This window comes from Homalodisca vitripennis, chromosome X (genome assembly GCF_021130785.1).
Source record: "Homalodisca vitripennis isolate AUS2020 chromosome X, UT_GWSS_2.1, whole genome shotgun sequence".
Lineage (NCBI taxonomy): Eukaryota > Metazoa > Arthropoda > Insecta > Hemiptera > Cicadellidae > Homalodisca > Homalodisca vitripennis.
In genome coordinates, this window is record NC_060215.1 from 26608613 (window position 1) to 26621989 (window position 13377).

The following is a 13377-nucleotide window of genomic DNA, read 5'->3' on the forward strand; positions in this document are numbered from 1 at the left end:
GGGAACATTCGTGACAAAAATTTTATTAAGATTAATAAATGGTTTAATATTGAAACTAAATATTCGTTACATTTAAATACAGAAGTTTTTGATACAATGTTCACTCAATAGATAACCGATTGAAACTAAAATAACCGACTAATCAATGAAACTGAAATAATCGAAACAATATGTTATTTTAGTTCGGTTATCCAAAGCAATGTTTACATCAACTCATCATAAATACAACAAAACAAAAACAAATGTTGATTTAGGGGGATGAGTTGGCTTTAATGTTTGTGCGATATTAAAACTGCGTAATTTTATGAATATTAAATAGTTTAGTGTGATGTGACAATAAGAGATGTGAAACTGTTTTATAGTAAATAAAAACTAAAACAGCATTAATCCAAAACAATGCATAAATCAGGAATTTTGAGGCTGTGTTTGTTGTGTCTTCTTGTCTTTTGTTCTTCAACATTAGTATTTTATAAAATGAAATTGACTACGAATGAGACAGGTAAATTATGTATTAATGAAGCATAAACTAATTTTGTGTACAAATATTTTAACTAAGCCATATCGAAATACTTAGAAAATTCACCTAACCTCAGTTTAACCTTAAAAGTTGACCAAAGACATCTTTTGTATTTTTCTCAGTTTTTGCATACCGGCACCAAATATTTTGGTAAATATAGAGTTTGGTCTTGATAAAAATGTATAGATATCCAAGTTTGAAAGTTAAGCATAAACTAACAAGCCTGAAACACCAACAATAACAGAAGTTACATTAAAATTTAGCCTGTTCATATTTCTGTGTTTAGATGTATAAAGCAAATAATTTACAAATAATAACTTATAGTTTTTCTATCAATAATGAAACAGGGTCTTGCCTGTGGCACTTTTGAACTAAACTATAACTTAGTAAATTCATAACTCTGAAATTTGGAATCTGATTAAGATCTAAGTTTAATACAAAATATGCACAAGTGAGTTTTAGAGAATGTAGTTCTAGAATTATATGAAAGAAAGTTGTTATAAAATTACTATTGTAACTTTTGTTCTTGACTGGTGGGTTAAAAAAATCAGCATTGGTCATGTTGTGGAGCTCGTAAAGTCTTTATCTAGATTTGTAAACCACTATTTGACTGTAGTATGATAAGCACCCAACACACGGATGATCGATAATATCGAATCACATTTAGAACAATCTAACCCTTCACACGGATATAAAAATCCATTAACTTTCTTATAACGCCATGACAAGTAAAACTAAATTTTGTTTAAGTTCAAAGCTAATTTTTATTGGTATATAACTAAATTATAAAAGGCAAAATAAAAAAAAGTATGAAACAGAGCATTTTACTTAAAGTTTGTGTATTTATTAATAAAAATAAAAAATAACTATTTACAAAACTGTTTATTTCAAATAAACTTCAATATTTCATTGTAAAATGTAACTAAACAGAAAACATTTTTATTAAATTTTACTATAAAATAAGATAAATATTTCAAACTAATCACAACACTACCACACGATGAAGAATTATAATGAGATACATAGTAGATGAGCACATGTGAGAACCGAGTAACCCTTTAGGATTGTGACGATGTGCCTAGGGACGATTGGTTGGAGGGAAGGAAACCTCTTCCACCAGCGGAGCTTGAATGGTTTACAGACGGCTCTAAAACAAAAAGTGGCACAGGTGGTGGAATTGTGGGGGTGAGACCATGTAGGGAGCTGGTGATCCCTATGGGTCCTTATCCAACAGTTTTTAGGTGGAGGTCACAGCCATTATGGAATGTGCTCGTGAGAATCTTAGTCTGCATTATAGGAGTAAGATGATAAATATTTTCATGGATAGTCAGGCAGCACTGATGGCGCTGGAATCTTGTGTGTTCAAATCCAACCTTATCTGGAATTGCTATCAAGTCGTTTCTTCCCTTGCCAGAATCAACAATGTGACTGTTTGTTGGGTCTTAAGGGGATCCCTGGGAATGAAAGAACTGATGCTCTGGCCAACCGGGGCTCAGCATCAATTATGACAGGCCCTCAACCGTTCTGCGGTATTCCAAGGTCTTCGTGATAATAATGTCCATTGATGTTATCATCAGTTGAAAAAACCCATGTCTTTGTCAATGACAAAGTGGAGCAACCAACAGTGATTGAAGAATGTGTTAAAATGATTGAGAGAGTCTTTCACATTTAGCCCAAAAAAATCTGTTCGGGAGGCTAGTTGTAAGTTTGCAATTCCAATGATTCAATTTGTGATTCTCGTAATTGTCACTTGTGCTCGGAACTTGCATTCTGTGTAGTGACAACATTTTGACCTAGACTCCAAGCAGCTTTTGGGTATGTTTGAACCCTTTTCTTTCCCTTCTTTTCTTTTTTCTTCTTTCTGTTGTTTATTTTTGTATGTGTCCACTTGATGAAGAGGATAGATTCCAATCCTCGAAACCTTGTGTTATACCTTTTTTAACATAAAGTGTCCCAAAATTAGTGTCAAGCAAAGACTCAGAGATGGAGTGCCCCTGAAGGTACACTAATAACCTAAAACATGTTATCCAGTTTTTCAGTTTTATTAATTTTTTTGCACTTTTTTTATTAAACTCTTGACTGTTATAACGTTATAGGCTATAGCCACATAAATAGTTAAGATAATATCTTGAATTTAGTTTTCAAAACTACATGACTGGTAAATATATCTGGCAGATATAAATTTGTCACCATACATCTCCATGGTGTTTAGAAAACTCATTGAATGTTAGAAAATGTGAAATCTTTAACGATTTTAAAATCTTTGAAGCAAATTAAAAATATAAATCTTATTATTTCTTTTTAGTCATAGTTTCAAAAACATGTACATTTTCTCAGCTATTTACCCTATAAATATAGTAATGCTATCCTAATCACATCATACCTTAAATTCCACTCAAAACGCATAGAGCAGAACATTTCAGTTTTAGTTATATTAACCTGCTTTTATACTTCATGCTTATTATAAGAATTTTTTGTTAATCTATTTTTCAAAAACAGTTCTGTAATTTCATAATGAATTTAACATCTAACTCCTTTTATCAGGCAAAAATATTTGTATAAATAAAAATATATTTTTTTGTAGTTTTTTCATTCTAAAGTGAATATTTAATGTAATTTTCTTATTTCATAGTAATTACTGAATACGTTTTACGCATGGTTCATGTTTTATGCTAATCGATAACCAATCTAAAAAGCTACAAAGCAATAAAGAAATAATTCAATATACAAAAAAACAGTGGCAGTACATAACCAAACATAAAGCATTGTGAAAGAGTACAAATAGGGTTTTGGGCAGAACTGGCATTTCGGGTACTGATGGTCACAGGTTGGGCAGCAGCCTTGGGCACTGGCGTCCAAATGGTTAGTATGTATTATCAGACCGATTTGAATGATATTATATACATTTAATGTCAATTTAATTGATTAACATGCATAAGTAATGTGACCAGATATTTTTCACTCCAAAGTGGGAGACTCTTCTGAATAGTGACCATTTTAAGGGGAAGGAAGGGTTGTGTAATAGTGAGGTTTGTGAGAATAAAATAAGCATACATCAAATAAACAATTAGCAAATGTTGTATTTTACGATGTAAAATGTCCTAGCTGAAACTGAACTTAGGTACTGAAGTCTATTTAAATCTCAGTGTTTAATATTTGTCACTAGAACCTATTCTTTTAATTAGATTTGGCGATGATCGCAACTTTGCATGAAAGTCTTACATTGAAATTGAATTTTGTCAAGAGAATTGACTTCAAAACGTCCACTGAAAGCTGTGTTTTTTTCAGTTGTCCAAACGTTCTTCATTGCCAAAAAACTCATTCAACTGACGTGTTGCTTCCTGAGATGGTCAATACATACACTGCAATCTTACTTGTGTACTTACAATTTATTGAGTTTTCTTTAAAGTGTGTAAACATTTCTACCTATCTAGAATCAGTTTCAACTTTTTCTCGTTCCGCTCAGGAACTTTACTCTCCAAATATTTTGTTACATAGTCGATTTCATCAAAGATTTGCGTATCAGAAGATAGTGGAAAATAATTCTTTTGCAATCAAGCAATCCACAGAAGGTTGGATGACCTCCCACTTCTGGGTTTTCTTCAATCTTGCCCATTTTAAAATCTCTAAACTTTGAAAATGGACAATCCATTGCTCCAAGTACTGAAGTGATGAGTCAGAAAAGAAACAAAAGTGTCCGTAATAGTGTCCTTTTTCATGTTTTGAGCAGCTTTTTGCTATCAGATTATGAACTATGTGTGGAATAATCTATTTACAGTCTTCTGTTGGAGATTTTCTTTCACGACTTTTATCTGAACTGTAACCTTGACTGCCGAGATCTATCACCTTCTAAATTTGTCTGTTGAAACATAGCTGCTTGGCTGTGCATGAAATAAGCCATATTTCCGAATGTGGAATTTCAGGACATTTTGTTTGGTTTAGAAAGTACTCTTTAAGTGGAATAAAAAGTTTCAAAATTCTTTCAACTGCGACCATTGTCACAAAATATCTCACTAAAACAGTATACATTTTTTGTGATTCATGATTTGAGGCATCTGTCATCACTGAAATATAGTTGCAATCATCCAGTCCTTTTTAAGTTAACTTGCATGAAAAAAATGTACAGTGCCGAGCGGTTTTGAGCTCAGCTGAACACACGTGATGAATTTACTCATTTTTAATTGGAGGGATAGAAACACATAGTTAGTTCTTCGTTATTTTCTTGCTCCTGCAATCATATTTGTATTTTTATATTAACTGAAGGAAAAAGTAAATATGTTATACGGTATGCATATTGTTACTTCAAATATGTAATGTCAGACTCAAAGCGGGACATTTAAGTCAGACCCACTGTCCCCACAGTCATTTGTGGGGACAGTGGGTCAATTTACTGTAAGCGGGATGTATAGTCACATTGTGCATAAGGCTGAAATTCTTTACTGTTATATCTTAAAGTATATATATATATATATATATATAAAATACTTTGTGTACAGATAAGACAGAAAGTTTTATTCGATTAAATGCAAATCGATTACGAGATGCTAGTGACATCAGACAGAATTACTGGTGAATTGTAACTAAATGCCATTATAACTTTTACGGTGTTATGTTAGCCGTTACTAGCATGATTGAGAAAATTAATTATATCTGCACTGTAGCTTGTCCTCTCTGTGTAAAATTATGCATTTTTACCGTTGTATTGTATCTTGTTTGTCTTCTACTGGTTTGTGCATTCAGGGAAGTACTTATATTGTACTTCCCTAAGATAAAGCATGTCTACATATGTTAAAATAATTATTGATTTATGTTTCAGATGGGAAAATTTATTTACATAAATGGATACCAGAACAGTTAATTTATATTAACAGACAGGAAAATATAAATAAGTTTTGTAATAAGATTGAGAACAAATCAACAGAAATTAAGAACATAGTCTCCAATAAGGAACTGTTGGAGCATATACTTGTGGATTCTAAGCATAAAATGCTCTACTGTTATGTTCCTAAGGTATTTATTTCTATGCATTAACTTACACTACTAATGTTTACAGTTATCTGATCATGCTAAGAATAGATTTTAAAAGCGTAAGAACGTTTTAAAATGTGCATTAAACACATTTAATGACACATGTTTAACAAAGGTTTTTTAACACATTCAGTGCTGATGACCCCTTTAAGCTTCGTGCAGGCTTGGTGGTGTGTGTGGCTGATGCTGTTCAGCATCAAGGGCTAGTTTTAGCGCACTTACGTTTCCCACCATTATGTGGTGAAAACCGTCAGTGTGTTATAATTATTAATGCTGTTCAGTCATATTTGACGGTTAGAATTTATTTTGTTACCGTTCGTTTGTTATTTCTCATTTTAGAGTTGTGTACTAATGGGTGACAAAATATAGGAGACTTTAGAAATCCTAATAATCTAACGATTATTGAAATTGGTCGTGAATTTGACTTTGACTCCCAGCAGGATCCACGTTGACAGTTCCGGAACCTCACTTTGGTATCCCCTTTAGTTATAGAAAATGGTCCATAAAGAGATAGGAAAGTTATATTATTCAAGAGGCATAACTCCCAAGGATTGAAAATATTAAAGCTATTCATAGACCCGTTACAGTAAAGTAAAGAAATGGCTTTGACCTTACCAAAAGAAAGAATTAAGACTTCTGATTGGAATGTTAGCAAGCCAAGGACTTCTCAGAAACACCTTAGGAGACTAGGACTGAGTGATTGAGTAGAATGTAGTTTTTGCAATAAGGATGAGGAGTTATAAGACCATGTCTGGCTGGACTGTCCAGCCATCTCAAAAAGTCAACTTAGGTGGATATGAAAGGCCTTTCCTGAACACTGATGTGAAAGAGGCGGACCCCAAAAAGGTAGCAGAGTTAGCTGTAAAGCTTCTGTTATAGCTTGCAGATTGATGGGAATTAATAGTTAGGGGAGCATAAAGGGGGTCACAGTGCATGGGGCTGTTAGCCATACCTCAACAAGACAAAATAAATCACCAATTCCACTCCACTCCTCCCAGCATGATCCACCAAAGCAGCTATCTCTGTGGAGGGTGTGGAATCCATATCATCATATGGAAGATATGATGATGAAATCATCAGGGTTCGTCTTGTGCCAGTCTCAATTAGTCTGACAGAGGAAAGAGCTCTGGAACAAATTTCTAGAACAGGGATGCTGTTCACCTTGTTGCTTACAGCAATTCAAGTTCTGGCATTATTAACATGGGTGGTAACAATATCAACCCCTGTCATGGAAAGCCTTGATACTTTATCCTTACAAATCCAGGGTCCCTGTATCAGGGCCACATGAAATTTTTCCTCCAGAAAACAGCTGAACCCTCTTTAATGTGCTGCAGATTGACCTGGAGAACCTTGAACCACATGATCAGCCGCCATACCCCGCATCTTCAGCTTGGAGTTTTGTTTCTAGACTTCATAAAAATCCCACGAGTATTGAGAAAATAACAGATCCATCTGGTCAGAGCCCTGCAAGACCATGTATGGCTATTTTCACTAGGGAGGCGCCCAACTGTCAAGGGATGGCGACGCACTACCACTGCGCCATACATCCGGTTACTGCCGTCGCATAGTGCAATTTAGGGACACTTGCCTTGATCCTGGGGTTCAGTTAAAGCAGGGTCACCTCATGTAGGACGTTTAATAAGCGTTTATCCGAGCCCAACCGTCGGTTGGACTCTGATCCCCCATTGGTCTTTAGTGACACTAAAGGTAGTGTCACTCCTGGGAAGATACCTTCCCAAGCCATTGGGGATCATCCAAACTGAGTCAGCGCATCCGCTAGACCCAGAGTAGTAACATAATTGTCCAATTAATTTGAGAATAACATGAATGTCGGTGTGAACAAAGAAAAGCTGAAACCCATGCCTATTTTCAAGGGGCGTTGATAGACAGGACCAGATGATGAGTTAACTCTTTTCAGCACAGGGCATGGGGTACAATAGTGTCATCAGCAGTGAGTGTGTTAAAAGGGTCTTGGTATAGGCATAGATCTTTTAATGATTGGTTTACAAGTTTATTTAAAACCAGCAAACAAGGGATAAAAATTTTCTCTTTGAAACAAAACCATTTATAACCAATATAGCAATAGCAGATGCATTAATCGTTATACTGAAGTTGCAATATGTTATTACCACTGGAATGTTAATATCAATAACATTTGGATTTGGTTAAAATTTGTAAGGCTATTTGTATTATATAGTTACAGAAATCTGCTTCCATTAATCGTTTCAATCTTTACCCCAATCTTATCATATCAGGAATTTTCAAATAAAATTAAATACATTCTCTTAGATAATACTTATAAATAATTTGAAGGCTCAGCCGATTTTCAAAATTTGTAAATATAGTTGATTGTTTTTTATGTGTATCTATATTTTTTATTAAAAGTAATAGTGTAAAAATGTTACATGCTAAAAAGTGATTACGACTTAGACTTTTTAATTCTATGATGCCTTCCTAATTACTGAACAATAGTTGAAATAATTTTTCTTGTAGTTGAAACACCCAGGTATTTAATGTGGTTTTGTAGATTAATTATCAATCTCTAGTCTTAGGCTGTCTTGTTTTATACTGTAAAGTTGCATTTCTAAAGCTATTTGAAGGTTTCTCTGTAAAAGGAGTAAGTCAGATATATAAATGTCATACATTTCGGGGTCTTATTATTTTTAATAATATTTAAATATATACAAAAATAGCTTTCGCCAATAAAATGCTTTGCAACCCAGAATTGTATTTATATAATATACGAGTATAAGAATAAAAATACATTTTGGGTTGACCTTTTAACTAGTAGTAGTTTCAATTTCTTCTCCAGGATGGAAATTCATCCAAGAATACAATTATTTGATAATTTTGGAAGGCTTTTAATGTACTTTTGAGAATAAACTAGTGTCTAAAGATTGTTTTAAAGTATTAATACTAACACTTTAATGATTTGTTTACTTTTCAGAGTGACTAAAACACATTTAAGTTCACAAATGTGCTAACATTTAATGAAACTTGTTAGGTAGTTTATTTCTTCCTTATATCTGTCAATTGTGGTCATTTCAAATGGGAACACTAATTCTGGGGGAATTTGATGATGAAAAAGGTGAGTGCTAGGCTATATGTTTGTTTAAATTTTCATATTCTTTCTTATTGAGGAATAAATTGAGAATTGCAAGGAAGTAGATGTGCCTTATAACGGGTTGCAAGTAAATGAACTACTGTTATTAGTTATCAGTTAAATTAACCCTTTTTAGGACCAACAGCAGTTTACTACCGTTGGCAGAAATACCAAATAAGACAAACTTGTCAACCCAAACGTGATTGTGACAGAATTGGTGCCGAGACTCAATTTTTAAGGAGTGCAAAAACATAACCATGTCTCAGTGTAAACTTTTGTCATTACATCATTTGGTTGAACTTTTTTTAAGTTTAAGTCATAGCCGTGATAAAATTATCATTTTTAAATTACGGAAGTTACACTACTTCATGTTTGGGGTGACAAACTAAAAAATTAACAACAAAAATTCGCTTTTTATGTGAATTTCTTATAGTATACTTAACGCCTTGTTAACTGCAATATTAATCTGGCATAATAAAGTTTAATTGCTTTGACTTCTCTAATGCTTTGTAAACTTTTTTTACTATCATCTGTGTTACTGAATAAAGAAATATAGTGTAATATTTTACCTAATTTCGTAGTGCACTAAAGATGTGATTGATATCAGGAATGCAGTAATCCTAAGTACATTATAAGAATTAGACTTAGTGCTGTAGATAATGTTATGGCATTAGTCTACTTTCTGTTAGGGATTGATTACATTCTTAGCTAAATTGGTGAATACCGGCCCTTGGTATAGGCACGTTTTTGTGTGTGTGTGTGTGTGTTCCATCTGCTCTCTTCTTGGATATCAATAACCGGAACCAAGTTTTAATGGCAGTTTGCCTTATCCAAAAAGTCAGTTATCCTAAATACGCTTGGTCTCATCAGCTTTGGATAATCGTGTGTCTAGTGTATTGGAGGTTTTCCTACAATATTAATTCTTCTGTCTGGAAGTAGAAACAAATAAATTTCATTTGATTTTTTAAATTTTAAATGAAAAGACATTTTACTAGAAAAGAGGTATAATTGTATTGTGAACATTAAATTATAAAGTATAAAACATTTTTATTTAGGGAAAGACTTGTAACAGGTTTTCCTCCAATTTGCTGGATTTTCTTGGATGTTTGGTCAAATACCTTCAGCATTTAGTAGAAAAACGGCTATTTAACATTATCAACAATTAGTGAAATACATTATTTTTATTACACAAGGTATTAAAAAAGTATGAACTGGTTTATTCAGATCCTTACAACTGGAACTTCTATAATAATAATATAATATCAAATGGACACTTGATGTGTAAGGTGAAGACGAAAATAATACCACATTTATGTCTCTGAAGTCTAGCAAAAGAAACATCTAATGTGTTGGAATTTCTTGTACAATGAGAATGAGTGTCAGGTTTTACCTTTAGTTTATTACACGTTACTTAAACTGTAGATCTTATTAATCTATTTAACTGTTTTTTAATTAATAAATGTATGTTCTAATATACTAATATTTCTGATTAGGTGGCGTGCACAAACTGGAAACGAGTGTTTATGATAATGACAGGAATGGTTCAGACATCTGATATATTATCCATTCCATCGACTGTTGTACACCAGCAGCATTACATACCTTCTCTGCTGAACTTCACGGATGAGCAGATTCAAGAGATGCTTCAGACTCATACGAAGTTCATATTTGTCCGTCATCCGTTTGAAAGACTCCTCTCTGCTTACAAAAACAAGTTTGAGCAGCGTTATAATAGCTCAAAGTACTTCCAAAGCAGGTTCGGTCGTAAGATAGTGAAGACGTTCAGAGCCAATCCTTCGTACAAATCGCTGATGAATGGTGATGATGTAACATTTTCAGAGTTTGTGGCTTACGTTACGTCTAAGAACAGTGTGTTCAACGAGCACTGGATGCCCATCGACAAGCTGTGTGAACCGTGTCTTGTCAAGTATGACTTTGTGGGTAAATACGAAACGTTGAACAGAGATGCTCAATACATTTTGGATCAAGTCGGTGTTGGAGAAATATCCTTCCCCAGAATCAGGCCAACAAATACATCTAGCCACCTGAGCAGATACATATCTCAGTTGTCTTACAATAGTATTATTAGTTTGTACAAGATTTATCGTAATGACTTCAAGCTATTTCAGTATAGTTTACAAAGTTTTTTAGGCTATGATTTGGAATAATGCCTGTTACTTAATAATACTACTCTTATTATAGGATTGAGGTAATATTTGAAAAAATATTTGATTTAGTATATCTGCTGCAGTGGACTCTTCCATCAGTCATAGTGCTGAGATTGTAGCAAGTTATTTGTTGCAAATTAGCTACAAGTCTCGAAGACTTTAGACTGTGTGTGACTGTGAAAACAGTCACAGCATAGTGGTTGACTCCTCGTTCATTTGGTGCTACCTTTAGTAAAATGTCAAAATAAGTATTTTATTAAAAATTATACTTTTTATCTGTTTCTAAGTTGAATTAGCACCATGTTGATAGTTGGGCTGTGTTAAGTATGCTAATTTTGTGTATTTATATTGGGTGGACCATTCTGCACTTCAGCCACATTAAATGTGTTAACATTGTCATGTTGTGGAATGGATCAAGATACAAATATATTGCTCAAATTCAGTCTACATAATTTGAGAACATTTTGTGAAATACAATAAGATCTAAATTACTCCCTTGAAATTCTTTAAAATTTATCTTAATGTTCTTAAAACTTGCTTGATAATGTAAGTAGGTACTATTACATAAACATTTATTCGAGGAATAATGGAATACAGTGCTTAACAAAAATTCAAGATAATAAAGTATCATCTTATATTTTTATTAGATTGCATTAAAAACTAATACAAAATAATTTAACCTGTAGAAATTAGATCTTTCATTATTTCTAGCACTTGCAAACCATTAATTAAAAAAGAGCTAACAAATATTTTTTCAAATGTACCCTACAATAGCTTTTAAGACACTAATTACGCTTATTACAAAGTGCTCAAATTATAAAAGGCATTATATAAGGTTCTAACACATAACAGCCTAGTGTGACCATATTGACATGGTAGCACATATAGTATTTATACAAAGCATGATTCAATTGACTTTATAACCTTTCACGCAGAGGTCGACCTACCTCCTGGACGCAAGAGGTCCATCAAGGAAATTTGCTCAGATTACTTTTATACCATTTTTTATTTTCCTTCAAAAGGAAATCTATTTAAAAAATCCTGTGATTAGTTTGGCTAACTGTGTCTCAGAATATACTACTTTAAATTATCTGCAAATAAAACTGAGCTGGTAAAAATTATATTACAAGTACGGTACAATTCGCCGTAACATTTTGACAATGTGGTCGGTTGCTCATGAGCAAATTGCTGCATTTACTTAAAAAGAAAATGTGTGTAATAAAATAATATACATGGAAAATGTAACTTGAATTTATTAGAAGTAAGTGATTCAAGTAATCATGTAATAATCATGTTCTCCTTTGAACTTGTTCAAGCAATGTATTAAAAAAAATGTGTACCCTAATGGGGTCACATGGAATCCATACCATCTCTCTTAAACCTGAAAAATTATGTTCACAAGCATTTGTGCTGCATCATCCTCCAACATGAACATATTCTGAGTCATCCCAGCCCATTATCCTGTGTTCCCCTCCTTTTTATCTTTGTTTTACATTCATAAAGCTTTGCTGTTGTCATCAATTATTTGTATACATTGTATTTTAGTACATAATAGACTATTTTAGCTTCTTAAGAATATAATATAGTTTAACACAATGACTTAAAATATTACTCTTCTTACCTCCAAGACATAGGCTCATGCCAAGATCTCTAATGACATGTTGGACCTATAAAACTATCTGCCTTTTTAACTTGAGACAGACACAGGTACTTACCAAGTCCAACCCGCTAGAAAGGTAAGAAAGGATGGCCCAGTGGTTAATAGACTAAATCTTATCAGTTATGTTTAACATCAAAAGTTCTGTTTACAAGAATATAATAGAATATATTCATTGCGTTGATAATATATATTACATTGTATTGCAATAGTTAATAATACCAACTTTTTACAGTATTTATCTTAAAAACTAAATCTATTCACTCGACTTTCCATAAAGCTGCACACATACACACATTCATACACATACAAAGAAACAAAATTCGTGGGATCAACCCCCAGGATTGCAACACTGCCGCGAATATCAATCCCAAGTGTGCTCCATGAACTCGCCAACTTAGTAAAAAGCACAAGACACCAGGTAGTGTTTTAATTGGGTTTAAACATTTTTTTGGATTTGTTTCTAAATTTAGTGTTTCAGGGAGACCGTTAATAAGTTAACTATTCATGTTTTACAAAGTGAGAACTTTGGGTTCTGATCAGTACCTACTTTATTGTTGTGTTAGATTAACTTCATCAAATATCAAGAGATAGATACTATATAACATGTTTGATTATGTTGACAAGCTCAAAGAAGCGTTAACTTATCACAACTTATCAACTCCTTATTGTACTAGTGGAACAATCATAATCATTGTATGAATGGTGTAAAAATATTTCACACCTGGTTAGGTGAAACCACACTCCAACCAAATTATTACTCTTCAGTTGGAATGATTATTCATGATTATAATCAATTTCAACCTCACCTTAAAACCTTTATGGTTTTTTGCCTTGTCAGTTGGGAAAAAAACCGAGCCAAATTATTCTAAGCAATAAAACAATGTTGGACCAATTAATACAA

General features: G+C 33.1%; 1 protein-coding gene across 2 annotated transcripts; it reads left to right on the plus strand.

The window, feature by feature from the left end:
* The first annotated feature begins 202 nt into the window (after positions 1 to 202).
* LOC124368823 (carbohydrate sulfotransferase 11) lies at positions 203 to 12744 on the plus strand. Of its 2 annotated transcripts, XM_046826227.1 has the most exons (4): positions 203 to 499; positions 5334 to 5527; positions 8493 to 8633; positions 10142 to 12744. In XM_046826227.1, exons 3-4 carry the CDS (start codon positions 8622 to 8624, stop codon positions 10814 to 10816), a joined length of 687 nt encoding a protein of 228 aa, XP_046682183.1. In that variant the 5' UTR covers positions 203 to 499; positions 5334 to 5527; positions 8493 to 8621; the 3' UTR covers positions 10817 to 12744. The 2 variants fall into 2 exon arrangements, with proteins under 2 accessions (XP_046682183.1, XP_046682182.1); XM_046826226.1 differs by lacking the exon at positions 8493 to 8633.
* The last annotated feature ends 633 nt before the right edge of the window (positions 12745 to 13377 follow it).

Excerpts from the sequence above, each read along its gene's own strand:
- LOC124368823 (XM_046826226.1), top strand. The coding sequence starts at position 397 with ATGCATAAATCAGGAATTTTGAGGCTGTGTTTGTTGTGTCTTCTTGTC. Across the intron at positions 500-5,333 it reads ATTGACTACGAATGAGACAG|ATGGGAAAATTTATTTACAT; the intron begins GTAAATTATGTA and ends TTTATGTTTCAG. Across the intron at positions 5,528-10,141 it reads TCTACTGTTATGTTCCTAAG|GTGGCGTGCACAAACTGGAA; the intron begins GTATTTATTTCT and ends ATTTCTGATTAG.